Consider the following 12,593-nt stretch of genomic DNA (forward strand, 5'->3'; position numbering starts at 1 on the left):
AAGGTTCTGAACCAACTGAAGTCCAGAGGAATTCACTTGCTGGCTTCAGACAAAAGCAGGAGAGGCCACAGTTCAAGTCCCATGCTGTAATTAAAACTTAGAAGAAAAAAAAAAAAGGGGGAGGAATTAAATAGACTGATTAGGCTGTTATTAAACAGAAAGTTTCTCCTAAAAATGCAATCAGTGTTCAGTACTCAATGAGATGAATGAGGCTTTCTGTCTCCTGGACGTTTTTTAATAAGATGAAGATAACTGAGAAAATGTTCAGTGTTGAAAATGTTGCCTGTATAAAAAGTCCTCTGTCTTGCCATATTTTCTACATGCATTAATATTGCTATTCCTCCAAGAAGCGGAGCAGGTGCAGAGTCTTAATTTTATGTAGTTTTTAATTTTGTTGCCAGTAGGGAAAAAACTGGACTGGGAACTGGGAGAGGTAAATTATTCCATGTAGATTCTGGCTTTGGGAAGTCACCACAACTTCCTAGACTGCAACAGGTAAGGAGAAATAATCCCTTACAGTCTCACAGCTGTCTCTGCTCTTTTACAAATGTGTGCAACTCGGTTTAAAAGCACAGGGGAGAAGGATACTCTTAAGGGCAAATAATTATATGTGGCGTACCAAAGGGACGCTCTGCGTTCTAGTTTGCGGTTTCACTGGAAGTGGCTCACTGAGTAACCCTGTAACCATAAAAGCAGGAACACAAGCTAACCCAGCTGCACCCCTTCCTGAATAGAGGCCATCCAGGATTTCTTTGTACATGACTCTGTTGGGCAATATCGACATACCCAGGAGGTGAGCACTCCCCATCGCTTATGGGTAACGTGTTGCCTAAGAGACTATTTGATGTTGATTATGGCACAGTAAATTAACAAGTTGAAACAGAAGCTGACATGGCGAGATGGTCTGAAGGAAGTATGCTCAGGGTTGTTGTCCAACAAGACTTTGGGGGCTGCAGCCATGTACTATCATATTTTTATGAATGCCAATAAAAAAAGATCCACGTGGCAGGGAAACAATGCACATGAATTAGAAACTTTACTATAGCGCAGAAGGAAATTGAGGCTTAGGTTAGGCTTGTCGATTAAGCCCCACTGGCTTCGCCTAAGCAGTTGAAAAGCTTGCAGCTGTTTATTTTGCTGTTTTGGAACTTTTTTCCCTCTCGTTTTACCAGATCTGTCCTTAAATGTTTTAGTTCATTCAGTGGGGTTTTCCTTGTGAAGGTTCACATTCTTAATTGTCCCTTCAGCTTCACACCTTCCTGCTATTACTAATTGGGTGGAGTAGGATTTGCAGGAGTTAAGGATAGTCTTCCCTTACATTTTTTGCACTCCTTGGGGAAGGCATCACGTTGCGTAACGGTGCAAACAAAATAATTCAACAGGAATAATACATGTAGAAACTGGAAATGCAGAGTTACTACTTTATATAAACTATAGCAATTATTCCTGTTGAGTTGACAGCAAATCACCTTCTCTTCCTTCCTTGACAGTTATCCAAATGCAACAACAAAATGTTCTGCTTAGGAAGAACAATGATTTATAATTTAATTTTTCCACTGAAACAGAACATGAATGGTGAAGACTTTTAGCCAGGAGTGTCCGTTATTAGGCACTGAAATAAACAGGCCATTGTGAACCACTGCTTGGTGAGCCCAGGCTGAGAGCTCCCCTGATCTTTCAATAGCTTTTATTGTTTAAGAATACGTACTTATTAAAATATTACACTTCATATGGTTGGGGAAAGTCAGGAAGAAGTAGTGTGGGAGACCTTCATTTCATAGAACACAGTATTTTGTTTTTAAAATGGACCAATGTTAACCTCACTTGCAAATTACTGGGTTTCAAATCTAAGCTAAGATACCTACAGGAAAAAGAAAGGTTCTACTTGGTATTTCCTGTAATGCTGAGCACTCATCTGTCTCTCCGACCTTAATGAGGGTTATGAGCACCTAGGAAAATCTGGCCATCCCATTTGGAGTGAGGCAGAGGAGCCGACCCTGCCCATCCACCTTGTCTTTCCCTGGCTAATGGAAGCTATGGCTCCTGTGGAGGAGTCCTGTGCTCTTAGAAGAGCAGTAGAAATAATTGTGGGGGGGTTTAAGATGCCCATTCTGGGGGCTTTTTTTAAGGTTAATTGAAGTACCTATGAAATACTTTATTTTGCTTTGAAAGTTTTACCCTTTGTTAAATATAAATCAGATCTGGAATGTTCATTTCATTCAGATTTTAACTTTTCCCCGGTATTAAAAACCAGGTACTCTTCATTCAAAATACGTGGTAAGTTGACATTAATTCACGTATATTTGACACATATTCATTGCTCTGATGTTATTTTAGCAGATCAAAAATTTGACAGAAAAAAATGTGCACAGTTCTGGGCATTATGAGAGACCTTCTTTGCAGGCCTTTCTAGCCAGAGCATGCTCCCTATCTTAAAGCAAGGAATGAGGCTCCTGCAGGATCCCAGGTGTGCACAGACCTGTTCAGAAAGATGATGTAGGGGATTTCCCCTTTGGTTTCCTTCTTATAAGGGACAATTTTCTTCTCTGCTCAGTGAGATCCGTTCCTCGTTCAAGCAATTCTCTAGGCTGAATAAATCTGAGAAAGAGCATGAGGCTTTTACTCAGCAGTCTAATAAGACTTAGACCACCCATCTCTTGTTAGTTTAACTCCCCCTAGAATAAATAACAACCAGTGGGAGAATAGTCTGGGCCATTTAATAGAGGCAGGGAGCCTTTGGCCACTGCAGGCTTGTATCATGACATTGACGGCCAGCAAGTTGGAAGAATGTCATTCAATAACATGATACCAGTAAAAATTAATTCTTTATAAATGTCCTTTACCTTTATTTGGATTGAATGTCAAGGAAACAAATCCTGTAGGATCAGATGGCGTTTGGAAAGAGCTGAATAACCTACCAGATACTTTTCTTAGGTGTGCCTGCATGAGGTGGTTGTAACCCCAGTGTCTTATTTTGGTGTTTCTTCTATTAAAGAAATAACTGGCATTAACAGATGCCTGTTTTTTAGTTGCTTTTCATTAGGGATTTGCATCTTCACTCACATAAGCAGTTACTGCTTATGGGGTCATTAGTCTTTTGGCTGGAGCAATGATGAATACTTTCCTTAAGTGTGACATGTAATCCAGTAATGTTCCCTTCTTTGAGTTATTTCAGAGGCTTAAATAAATTAGGTGTCTGCCCAGGGTGCCATGCCCTTTGGCCTGTGACATCATTAATCAAAATAGCTTTCAATTGGCTACAGTGGGGCTCAGGCGCCTGTTAACCCCTTGGTGACTCGCCCAGAGATTCCTGACAGAGGTTCAGTGTTTACCTTTAAGCACTATGGTGTGCTTGGGTAAATGATCCCTGTGTGTAACCCTACACTTGGCAAGGTGAAACTGAACGCTTGAAGCACGGCACTTCTTTCAGTGTCCATGCGGGTTTGTGTAGCTTGAGAGGAACTCGGCTGCTCCAAGTAATTTTTTTTAAGGAACGCAAACCAAGTGCAGGCCATGAAGTAAAGCTTCTGAAAACTTCAGGCAGCCTTTTGTCAGGTGTTGTAGAGGACATCAGTCTGGATTTTCAGAGAAATTTTCCGTATGTATGTGTGTATATATGCGTAGGTTAGATATATATTATATAAATACAGAAATTTATATGTAGGTATAAAAACCGTAAGTGTATGTCAGCAGTTACTTAGTGATGCTTTTTGTAAGTGGATGGACTATCAAGATTTGAGATTCAGACTTCGGAACTTTTCACTCCTAAGCCAGTCAGCGCTTTTGTTTTATTTTCTTGGTGCTTGGACTGAAACCTATCTGGGGATGGTAATTTTCCTAACGGGCTATTTACTTCTCAATTTTACTTTTCTCTTGATCAGCTCAGCTGTGGGTCACAACCTTTGCTTCTGGCTGGCTATGAAGATGGATCAGTGGTCCTTTGGAATTTGTCAATGGGAAAAGCGTCAAGCCAACTTGGTTGCCACCAGGAGCCAGTGATGAGCCTTGACTTTGACTCGGAGAAGGCCAAGGGGATCTCGGGCTCATCTGAAAAGGTGCTTAGCATCTGGAGCCTCAATGAGCAACAGAACCTCCAGGTCAGGATCATTGGCCCTCTAGTGTCATTTATCCCACTTTGCACTAACAGTTTGATAGACTAAAAAAATATTTAGTCATGAAGAGGAGTTGTTGCAGATCTCTAGCTAATTAATCACAGACTGGTTAGAATGTCTGTGCTATGTGACTAGACTTAGAAAAAGATGGTGAGGATTTAAAAAAAAAAAAAAAAAGAAACAAACCCTCTCACATGTTTCTGGTTTTACCAAAGTTGCAGCAGGCACACAAGCCTAGCATTACTCAAGCCATTGCCTCCGTATCTTCATTTATCACGTTAGTAGTATTCAGCTCTCAGAATGTCCTAAACATTATAAATGACTTATAAAAATGAGAAACAAAGGATTGCTTTTCCAGAGGTTCTGCTTGAGTGGATAGAGCTTTCTTTCCACTGTGGGAAAGACAGAAATACTCCATAAAATACTTCACAAAACAAAAAGAGTAGTAGCCCAGCTAGCACCAAGAGGACATGAGGTTTAGGCAACCAGCTTCCTCTGGCACCTTTAGAGCCCTAGCCAGAGACAAAGTAAGTTAATTGGATGTATCTCTTGTGTCTGAGCTACGCGAACCTGGGATGGCTGGTTTAGAAGGAGATCTCATCATCACCAGCTCAGACTGTGCTAGTGAATGGCAATAAATATTGCTTAACCTAGACAACTTTATCAAGTGTTCCAACAGTGCCAAGGGGTTAAGTACGTTTTAACTGGGTGTGGAAATGAAGTGCATAAAAGCTCATGAAAATTAAAATGGTCCATGCACAGCCTCTCCACTACCGAGTGCTTTAACCTTTTTTAAAGTGGCAGTTGTCCCCTGCACGTACAACAAAGAGGGCCTGAACCAGCCCCTGTGTGCCCCCATATCACCCCTGAGAAGAGAGCTGCTGCGTACACCAATTCATGGAAGAACGATAATCGTTTTTCCAGCTTGCAGCTTTTGTGGGGAGTTTTTAGGTAGTGTGGCAAGTTAATGCTGTTTTCTGAATGGTGCTACGGGAAGAAAAGCAAGTGCTTGGACATCCAGCCATGACTCGTCACCTGGGGGGGGCACTGTGAAGGTACATAATCTGTTAGGCCTCACCACACAACCAGCATTTATGGAGTGGTAGGGCACTGAGACCCCCGTGCACGTGGTGTAAATGCAACCAACTGAGATGAAGTTACACAGCACACACTGAGGAGAACATCCGAACTTTAATAGGCAATATGACACGAAAGGAAAGAGGCACTCCAGGCTGAAGAAGTAGCAAAGGTGTTCTAAGCTAATGTGATAAAGAGCGTTAACAAGTCTGATACATAGCTGTTGTGGTTTGGGGGGTTTTTGGTCATTTTTGCCCTTCTCCTGCCTGGGTCTTTCTGGCACTATTGGCACACATCTGCACCTCGTCTCCTTAGCTCTGGGAAGCAGAAAGGAAAGTGAGCAGGTAAGTCCCAGTAAGAAACTCGGTATTGAGACTAGTTTTCTAAGGCCCAGAAGTCTGACATCATGACAGGCTTCTTAAAGCTTCAAACACTCTGGTGTTGGAGAGGAAGCTGTTTCTTCATATTAATTATAGCTTTTTTCCTAAATTCAAAGGAAATAATTGTTTTCCACAGCAGATTTCAGTTATGAGTTAACTGTAATGCAGGGCTACAGGTATGATTCATGGGAAAAATAAGCAGTTGTTCACCCGAAATATTCCAAGCATTGTTTTCCACAGGGTATTCACATTCCCAAGAGATGTAGGGTCGGTTACATCTTCAGCACGTCACGCTGATAGTAGCATTTCTCAGCAGAAATTTAAATGCCAAGTATTATAAACTATAAGTAATGTTTCTGTGCTTCATGCATAGTGTGAATGCCCTAATAAAATGCATCTTTCACATAAGCACTAGAGATTGTCAAGGACATAGATTAAGTTTTTTTCCACTATTGCCTTAATAATATAAACCAGATGGGGATTTTTTTTTCCCCTGACATTCCAGGCACCTGAGGTAATGGTAGACATTGGAAAGCCACTCAGTGGCACATTATTTTTATTCTAAAAGGTTTTAATAAGTGAATGTGGTACATAGCTATCTGCCGTTGGAGAAATAATGACGCAATGATGGTACTTCAGCTCTGTTTTAAGTGGCAGTGTTCCAAAGTGTCAGTGAATAGATGATGAAGGTAACTTCATGGTTTATTGCTATGGGGAAAGTTTGGTGTATTGTCTTCTACAAGAAAGTTGCTGAAATCATCACTGTCAGCAAATGACTGGATTGGGTATGAGCCTTCTGATTTGGATGAGATAGTGTAATTACGTGATGATGTTTGCGGTAGAAGGTAGGAGGTAAACAGCTTCTGCAGGTGAATAAACAAAGCAGAACTAAGGAATCTGATAATCACAGCTCCTTTATAAATAGACAAGAAAAGATAGTCTATAAGCTGTAATGTAAGTAAGAGCACAAGCTCTGTTGTCTAGGTTGCTGAGGCTTTTCCCTCAAATGCCAAAGCTAAGGCTGCTGCTATCTTGGCTATTTTTCTAAGAAGAACAGGGCTTAAAGACACGATTTAGGTGTAGGAGAGGGAGATTTTAAAAACAGAAAACTCATAGATAGCATGTGTTAAGGAAGAAAGGAGAGGCGGTTATCTGTTGGCCTCAGCATGTCAACATTTCTTAATGGATCTGCTAGTAGCTGCAAGTGTCCTGGTCATGACTGGCTGGAAGCAGCTCACCTGTTCTTACCTTTTTTTTTTTTTTCTCTTAATTAGAAGCTGGTTTTCTGGCTGGGAAATGATGTTTGTATGCATTTGACTACAGTAATTGCCCCTGAGTGACTGGATGGCACAAATCCTGGCACTGGGATTTTACCTGGCTGCATATACCTTGAGCAAGTTGTTTGTTTTGCTCTCTCCCCTGTTGTATTTGCAGATCATGCACAAATGCCCACTGTTCCCTCATGTTCCATAGCCAAAAGGCATCACCATTACAGGCTTCATTTTCAAGTTGTAGCTTGCTGATGACTGCAACTTCTCCCAGTCGCCCTGATTTTGCTGTATGGATCTTGCCCACATAATTGACAGTAATGATGGGAAGCACCACACCCAGGATTGGTTATAGCCATTAGCTAATAATCTCAGTTACAGAGTAAGGCCCATCGTACATTTGCCAGACTGGTGATGTAAGTAATAAATCCTTCCCTTGCCAGTATGCATTCGCCAACAAAAATCCCACTATTTGGTGTAACTGGGGAGTTTGGAAGAACATACGTACTAGCAAAAAGCACAGGTTTTACAATAGCAGCCCCCCTAAAAGGCCCACATGCAGCCTCTTACTGCTCATCAGGCTTGAGCAAAACTTGCTGTCCTCTGTTCTGAACTAGTTGTAGACACATTTATCAGGTCCTGTTTAAGAGAGGAATGTATGGAGTGTTTAAGCAGCATGTCAAATTTCATTTAGCCTTTTTACTCAGCAAATTGTGCATCTCTTGCTGGTTTGAGTAAGTAACTGGGTAGTTGTTATACAGTAGAAAAATCATTGCTTCTAGCTTTGTGCCTGTAAGATTCAAAAATGTGTCCAACTGCATCTGAAGCCAACTCTGACCAGCATTTCTGCAGGTTTTGTTTTCTACATCCAATATTGGAGGTAAAATTACCTGCAATTAATATATTCCTTATAATCCTGCACTAACTGTGCATCATGTTAATCCCTTCCTGCCTCAGAAAAAACAGCAAACAACCTGCAACATATTAAAACATACATGAATTATATTAAGCTTTGGTACAAGATAACTACAAATTCAGTCTTTAGTAGATGGTGACATTAATGTATCATTTCCAATTGTGCTTATAAATAACAGCACTTCAAAGTCAGCACACACTCAGAATGTGTTTCCCATATCGTGACAAAAGCTAGGCAATTCCCATACGTGGGCACGCATGCACACACACACTCTCTGGTGCATATACTCCATGTGTTTGAGAGAGAGACTGCTAAGTAATGCAAGTTACCCGAGGTGAGAACGGAGCTTTTCCTCTGTGCTTCAGGGGAAATGCTGCATGTCAGTGAAGTGAGAACTTTTCTTTCCAAGGGCCAGGTCCTGTGCAGCCCCAATGCCTCCTAAAGATAAATTCCTTCCCATTTAATTGTACCCCTCAGAAACTTGTGCCCCGGTAGTCTCCAAACAGTAACAAAAGGCTTCCAAGATTGAAATCAATAACTCGGTCATAATCCCCTTCTTGGAATTTGGTGTAAATGAAAGTCTCTTGGGAAGGAGTACTAGAAATACAGATTTCCTGACACTGTAACCTAATTCCTGGAAGCATTCCTTTCTCAAGACTGTGGTAAATGCTAGCACAGCTTATTGGGGTTTTTGTGAGGGGCCACAGTAGCAGAAATAAGTAGCAGGTAGTTTAAACATCAGCTCAGAAGCTCCGCATGGGAATATTGCAGAAGCAGGGGAAATACATGGCCATAGCTCTGAGTGTTGCAGGTCATGCAAGAGTAGCTGGAAGAAAAGAACAAAGCTCTGTAGTCTGGTTCTCAAAACCTTGACTCAAAGAGTTTTACTTGTGGCAGAATATAAATAGCTGTAAATGCAACAAACTAAAAACATACAGGGAATGCTTTTATTTTTAGAGAACGGTGCTGGAGATAGATGGGCTGAAGTTAAGGTCTTTTCTATCTCTGTCTAATTGTTCTCGCTAAGGCATCATCTACCATGTGGTGAAAAGCTCCATACCACCTGTGTGATACTAGTGTGTATGGGTGGGCACTTACACCTTCTGAAATCCCCAAAAGTTCCTCCTTTGCTGTTTTAAACAATTGACACTCACCTGTAATTTTCTCACATAGGTTTACAAAACACACAAACTTGTCAATGCTGGCATATCTGATATCACCATTCGTCCAGACAAGAAGATTTTAGCAACAGCAGGGTGGGATCATCGCATCAGGATCTTTGGCTGGAAAAAACTGAAGCCCTTAGCAGTGCTGGACTACCACACAGCAACGGTCCATTGTGTGTCCTTCTCGGATCACACAGACCTCAGTGAGAGACTGCTGGCAGCTGGCTCAAAAGACCACCGCATCAGTATCTGGTCAATATATACATAGACGTGACTTGTTCTGCGCTGTCATGGACTAAGAAAACAGCACTTGTGAAGCAACTCTTTACACTGTAATTCAAACCTGGATGTGGGGAAGCAGTAGAATGTATTTTCCAGGCTGAAGTAAGAGTCCTAGGTTAATTCTTAGCTGCTTGTTCAAGCTGCAAGTTTTGTTTTCCAGAGAGGGAGGTGGATTTTTAAAATTCATAGCAAGCAGAGCAAGGCCAGTCACAGACAAAGACACAGAACAAGTCACTTTGAGTTCTGCTGCAGGTTTGTTAACAGCTTTTCTTTGGCAGGTTGCTTAGATAACTTGTGCCAATATCTTCTTTTGTGAAAAAGAACTGGAATCCCTCAGACTGCAGTGGGGGCAACATACATCTTGTTTGTAAGTCATTTGTGTATCCAAGAATCTGAATCTGTGTAAAATAGTACTCTTTCTTGAAAATTTATACCCATTAAACCACCTCCAGTGGTTTCTCATTGTCAGTTACTTTTTCTTCCCCATAACTGAAAGGCTATCAGAACAACCTTGATTTGTTCACACTTCTGTCAGTTTCTAACCTAAACCAACAGCCAGGAATGTGACTAGGGACGGCCTTTGGCATTTATGAATTTCATTATGTCTCCTGTCACCTCAAGCCTCACAATTAATCACAGGAAAGAAAGGGAAAAAATCTTCCCCTGCACTGCACTGCAAAGCTATGTAAAGCTTTTACAGAGCCAGTGCTAAATCCTTTCCCTAGACTGACTAGCTGAAGGATTTAAACTCGGCAATCCAATTAGCACCCTTCTCCTTGGAGAGTTAGGGCTAATTTTCAGCACGGCAAGTCTGGGATTCAGCTACACAGCTCCCATTAGCATTTAGGGGAATGGCACGGATAAATCCTTACCCACATAGTGCAAATGGCTCCATTGACTCGTCATCTCTACAGTCATGGAAGCTGAAATTCATTCATGAAGGTTTTTTTTGTTTGAATCATGAAGCAGCATTTGCATTCTTTTAAAGCATATTAGACATAAAACTGTTTGTTCGTAGACATCCTACTGTTGTATTCAGTCACAAAGTTGCAGCTACAGCTGTCCCACTGAAGCAAGGTGTCCTGGAAACTAGAACTCAGCTTCATAAACTGCAGTGTTCTGTGTCTAGGCTGTGCGCTGTTGATAGTTTACTGGAAATTTGTTTCTGCCTCTGTGAAGAGCTGGACATCAAAGAAAAAGTCGACAGGATTGTAGTGAACAGCAACATCAAAAGAATTTAGAAATTATTTCAGGGAGAACACACAAGCAAATTAAGGTCCAGGTCTGCTATCCAGCTGTGCTGCACAGGCAGAGGATACTGTTAGACTAAAAGTCTTACACACCAAGCCCGATGTTCACTCCATTACAACACAGAAACGCGATACTGTTGCCAGGCTTTTCTAAATAAAACTTGGCTTTACATATTTTGGAGTGTGATGACACTTTAAATAATGCATTTATTTGATTGTTTCTTTACTATTTTGGCAGCTGCATGGAGGATCACATTGCACTTGAATGTTAAAGCCCAGTTTTGAGTGATCCTGAGTCAGGGAGAGGTACTGGTATTCACTACATCTACTAGACAGTTGCACAGATATTAAGTGCTTCATCTCCACCCCTCACCCACCTCCCACACAGAGGAGGAACTACCTACGCTGTACAAGAGGCTCTACCAGCAGCCTTACGGAATGGGACAGGGTCCTTCTCCACAAACCTGCTGCTAGGAGGAACTTTTTTCTTTCTCCTCTTTCTTAAAGTAAGTCAGAATTGACAGATAAACAAACAAACAAACAGAGCAAACCCTGTCATGTGTGGTCCAGGGACCCATCACAGGGAGTCTGCAAAGAGCTTTCCTTCCGGCTGGCCTGTCTGTGCCACACCACACACAAAGCCTGTCAGGCAGCCTTGAAATGTCTCCTGTTTGTCTCCTGCTTGCGTGGTGCTCTTGAAACAGAACACAGTGAAATTCTGCTGTACGAGAACAATTTCACAATCACATAATATTTAAAAGGACATACCCCAGTAGATACATGCTTGGGCTTTAGTCTCCTCACCACTTAAATTATTAATATTTAACTCACTTATTTATAATTTAAGACTTGTTTAACTTATTTATTTATAAGTCTTCACCCTGCTCTGTGCTTTAACCTAGGTAATCACTGCACCTTTCTAATCAACAACCTTGAAGTGACAGCTGATGAAGGCCTGTGCCCTAAAAAGCACTGTCAAGCTGGTAGATGAGCACTACCCTGAACTGAGGGGGTGGGGAGACACACAACCACAACAAAACACCCAGCTCTGCATCTCCTCAAGCATGGATCTAGATGTCCTGTTTCAAAAACTAGCATTTTATCACCCGCGCAGCTCCAAGGTACAGGGTTAGAGGCACAGCTGCTACCATCACTTGGCATGGATCATGGATCAAGACCAGGAAACACCTTGGACTCCTGGTACAACATGCATGGGACTGCTCACTGCTGGAGCCCAACTTGCTTTGGGGCTATCTGAAAACTTAGCTTCCAAGCAAAATTTACGTTTCCACAGCTTATCACTCAAAAAAGCCCAACCCAACCCAAAACCCAAAAAAACAACTCCAACTGTCAAGACACAGTCAGTCCCTGCATTGTGAACCCATGCTCCGTCTCCTCTCTCAGCTGTGCATCCCAGCTACTAAAAGTTCCTTTTTCTCCTCCTTCCAGATGGACACCAGAGCTGCTCTGCAGTGGCCGGGGGGGGGGTGGCCTGCAGGGTGCAAACCTTCCTCTTCTCCACGGCAGCAGCCTACACTGTTGGGCAATTTCCACAGAGTTGAGCTGCAGGTTTAATGCTCATGCAGTGGAAAAGGAAAGGAGATCCAGGGTTCACCCACCTTAGGCAAATGGTTATTGTTGGAACGAAGAAGGACTAAGCCTGGTGCCCACAGAGAAGTCATCGCACTCTCGTCCTTTTGGCAGGAAAAAGCAGAGGCACACTAGAACACAGTGTAAGCAGCCAGAAGCATTTCGAGAGTGGAGCGAGGACTAAGATGCAAACTCCTCCAGCACTTCAGGGCAGCTCCACAGTTCAGCACACCCCTGTTCTGAACGCCAGTGATAAGCAGCTAATGAGGCTCTGAGGCCCTGATGCAGCCTGGCTTCTGGCAGAGCTGGCTGATGGGCTGGCTCACAGCCCACCCCAACGCAGGTCCCAAAGCAGTACACAAAACGTGTCTAATGAAGGCCTGTGTGTCTTATATCCACTGTGAGAAATAACTGTTGGTGCAAATACTATGATATTGGCACAGTGGCAGCCCCCTAGGAATAATGAATGAATACCTCACGTCTTAATATGAGTGCTATTAGATCAAAGCCCGAAAGTTAAGAACTCCTGTATTACTTCCTCTGAAAAATGCC

The 12,593-nt window shown here is 42.3% G+C and overlaps 2 protein-coding genes across 7 annotated transcripts in view; both read left to right on the plus strand.

The window, feature by feature from the left end:
- TXNRD2 (thioredoxin reductase 2) overlaps positions 1–3,275 on the plus strand; it is a 94,448-nt gene extending 91,173 nt beyond the window's left edge. Inside the window, exon 27 of one of the 2 annotated variants that reach the window (XM_055797111.1) lies at positions 383–3,275. The gene's annotated coding sequence lies outside the window, so the exon portion shown is untranslated. The remainder of the gene's footprint in view (positions 1–382) is intronic. The other variant, XM_055797113.1, reaches the window with a different exon arrangement.
- GNB1L (G protein subunit beta 1 like) overlaps positions 1–9,658 on the plus strand; it is a 43,434-nt gene extending 33,776 nt beyond the window's left edge. For all 5 annotated transcript variants that reach the window (XM_027780739.2, XM_055797116.1, XM_027780740.2 and 2 more), the window contains exons 6-7: positions 3,882–4,097; positions 8,927–9,658. In XM_027780739.2, the coding sequence (XP_027636540.2) occupies positions 3,882–4,097; positions 8,927–9,187 (477 nt within the window). In that variant the 3' untranslated portion in view covers positions 9,188–9,658. The remainder of the gene's footprint in view (positions 1–3,881; positions 4,098–8,926) is intronic.
- Positions 9,659–12,593: the final 2,935 nt, after the last annotated feature.

The sequence above is a fragment of the Falco peregrinus genome, chromosome 2 (genome assembly GCF_023634155.1).
Source record: "Falco peregrinus isolate bFalPer1 chromosome 2, bFalPer1.pri, whole genome shotgun sequence".
NCBI classification, from domain to species: Eukaryota; Metazoa; Chordata; class Aves; order Falconiformes; family Falconidae; genus Falco; species Falco peregrinus.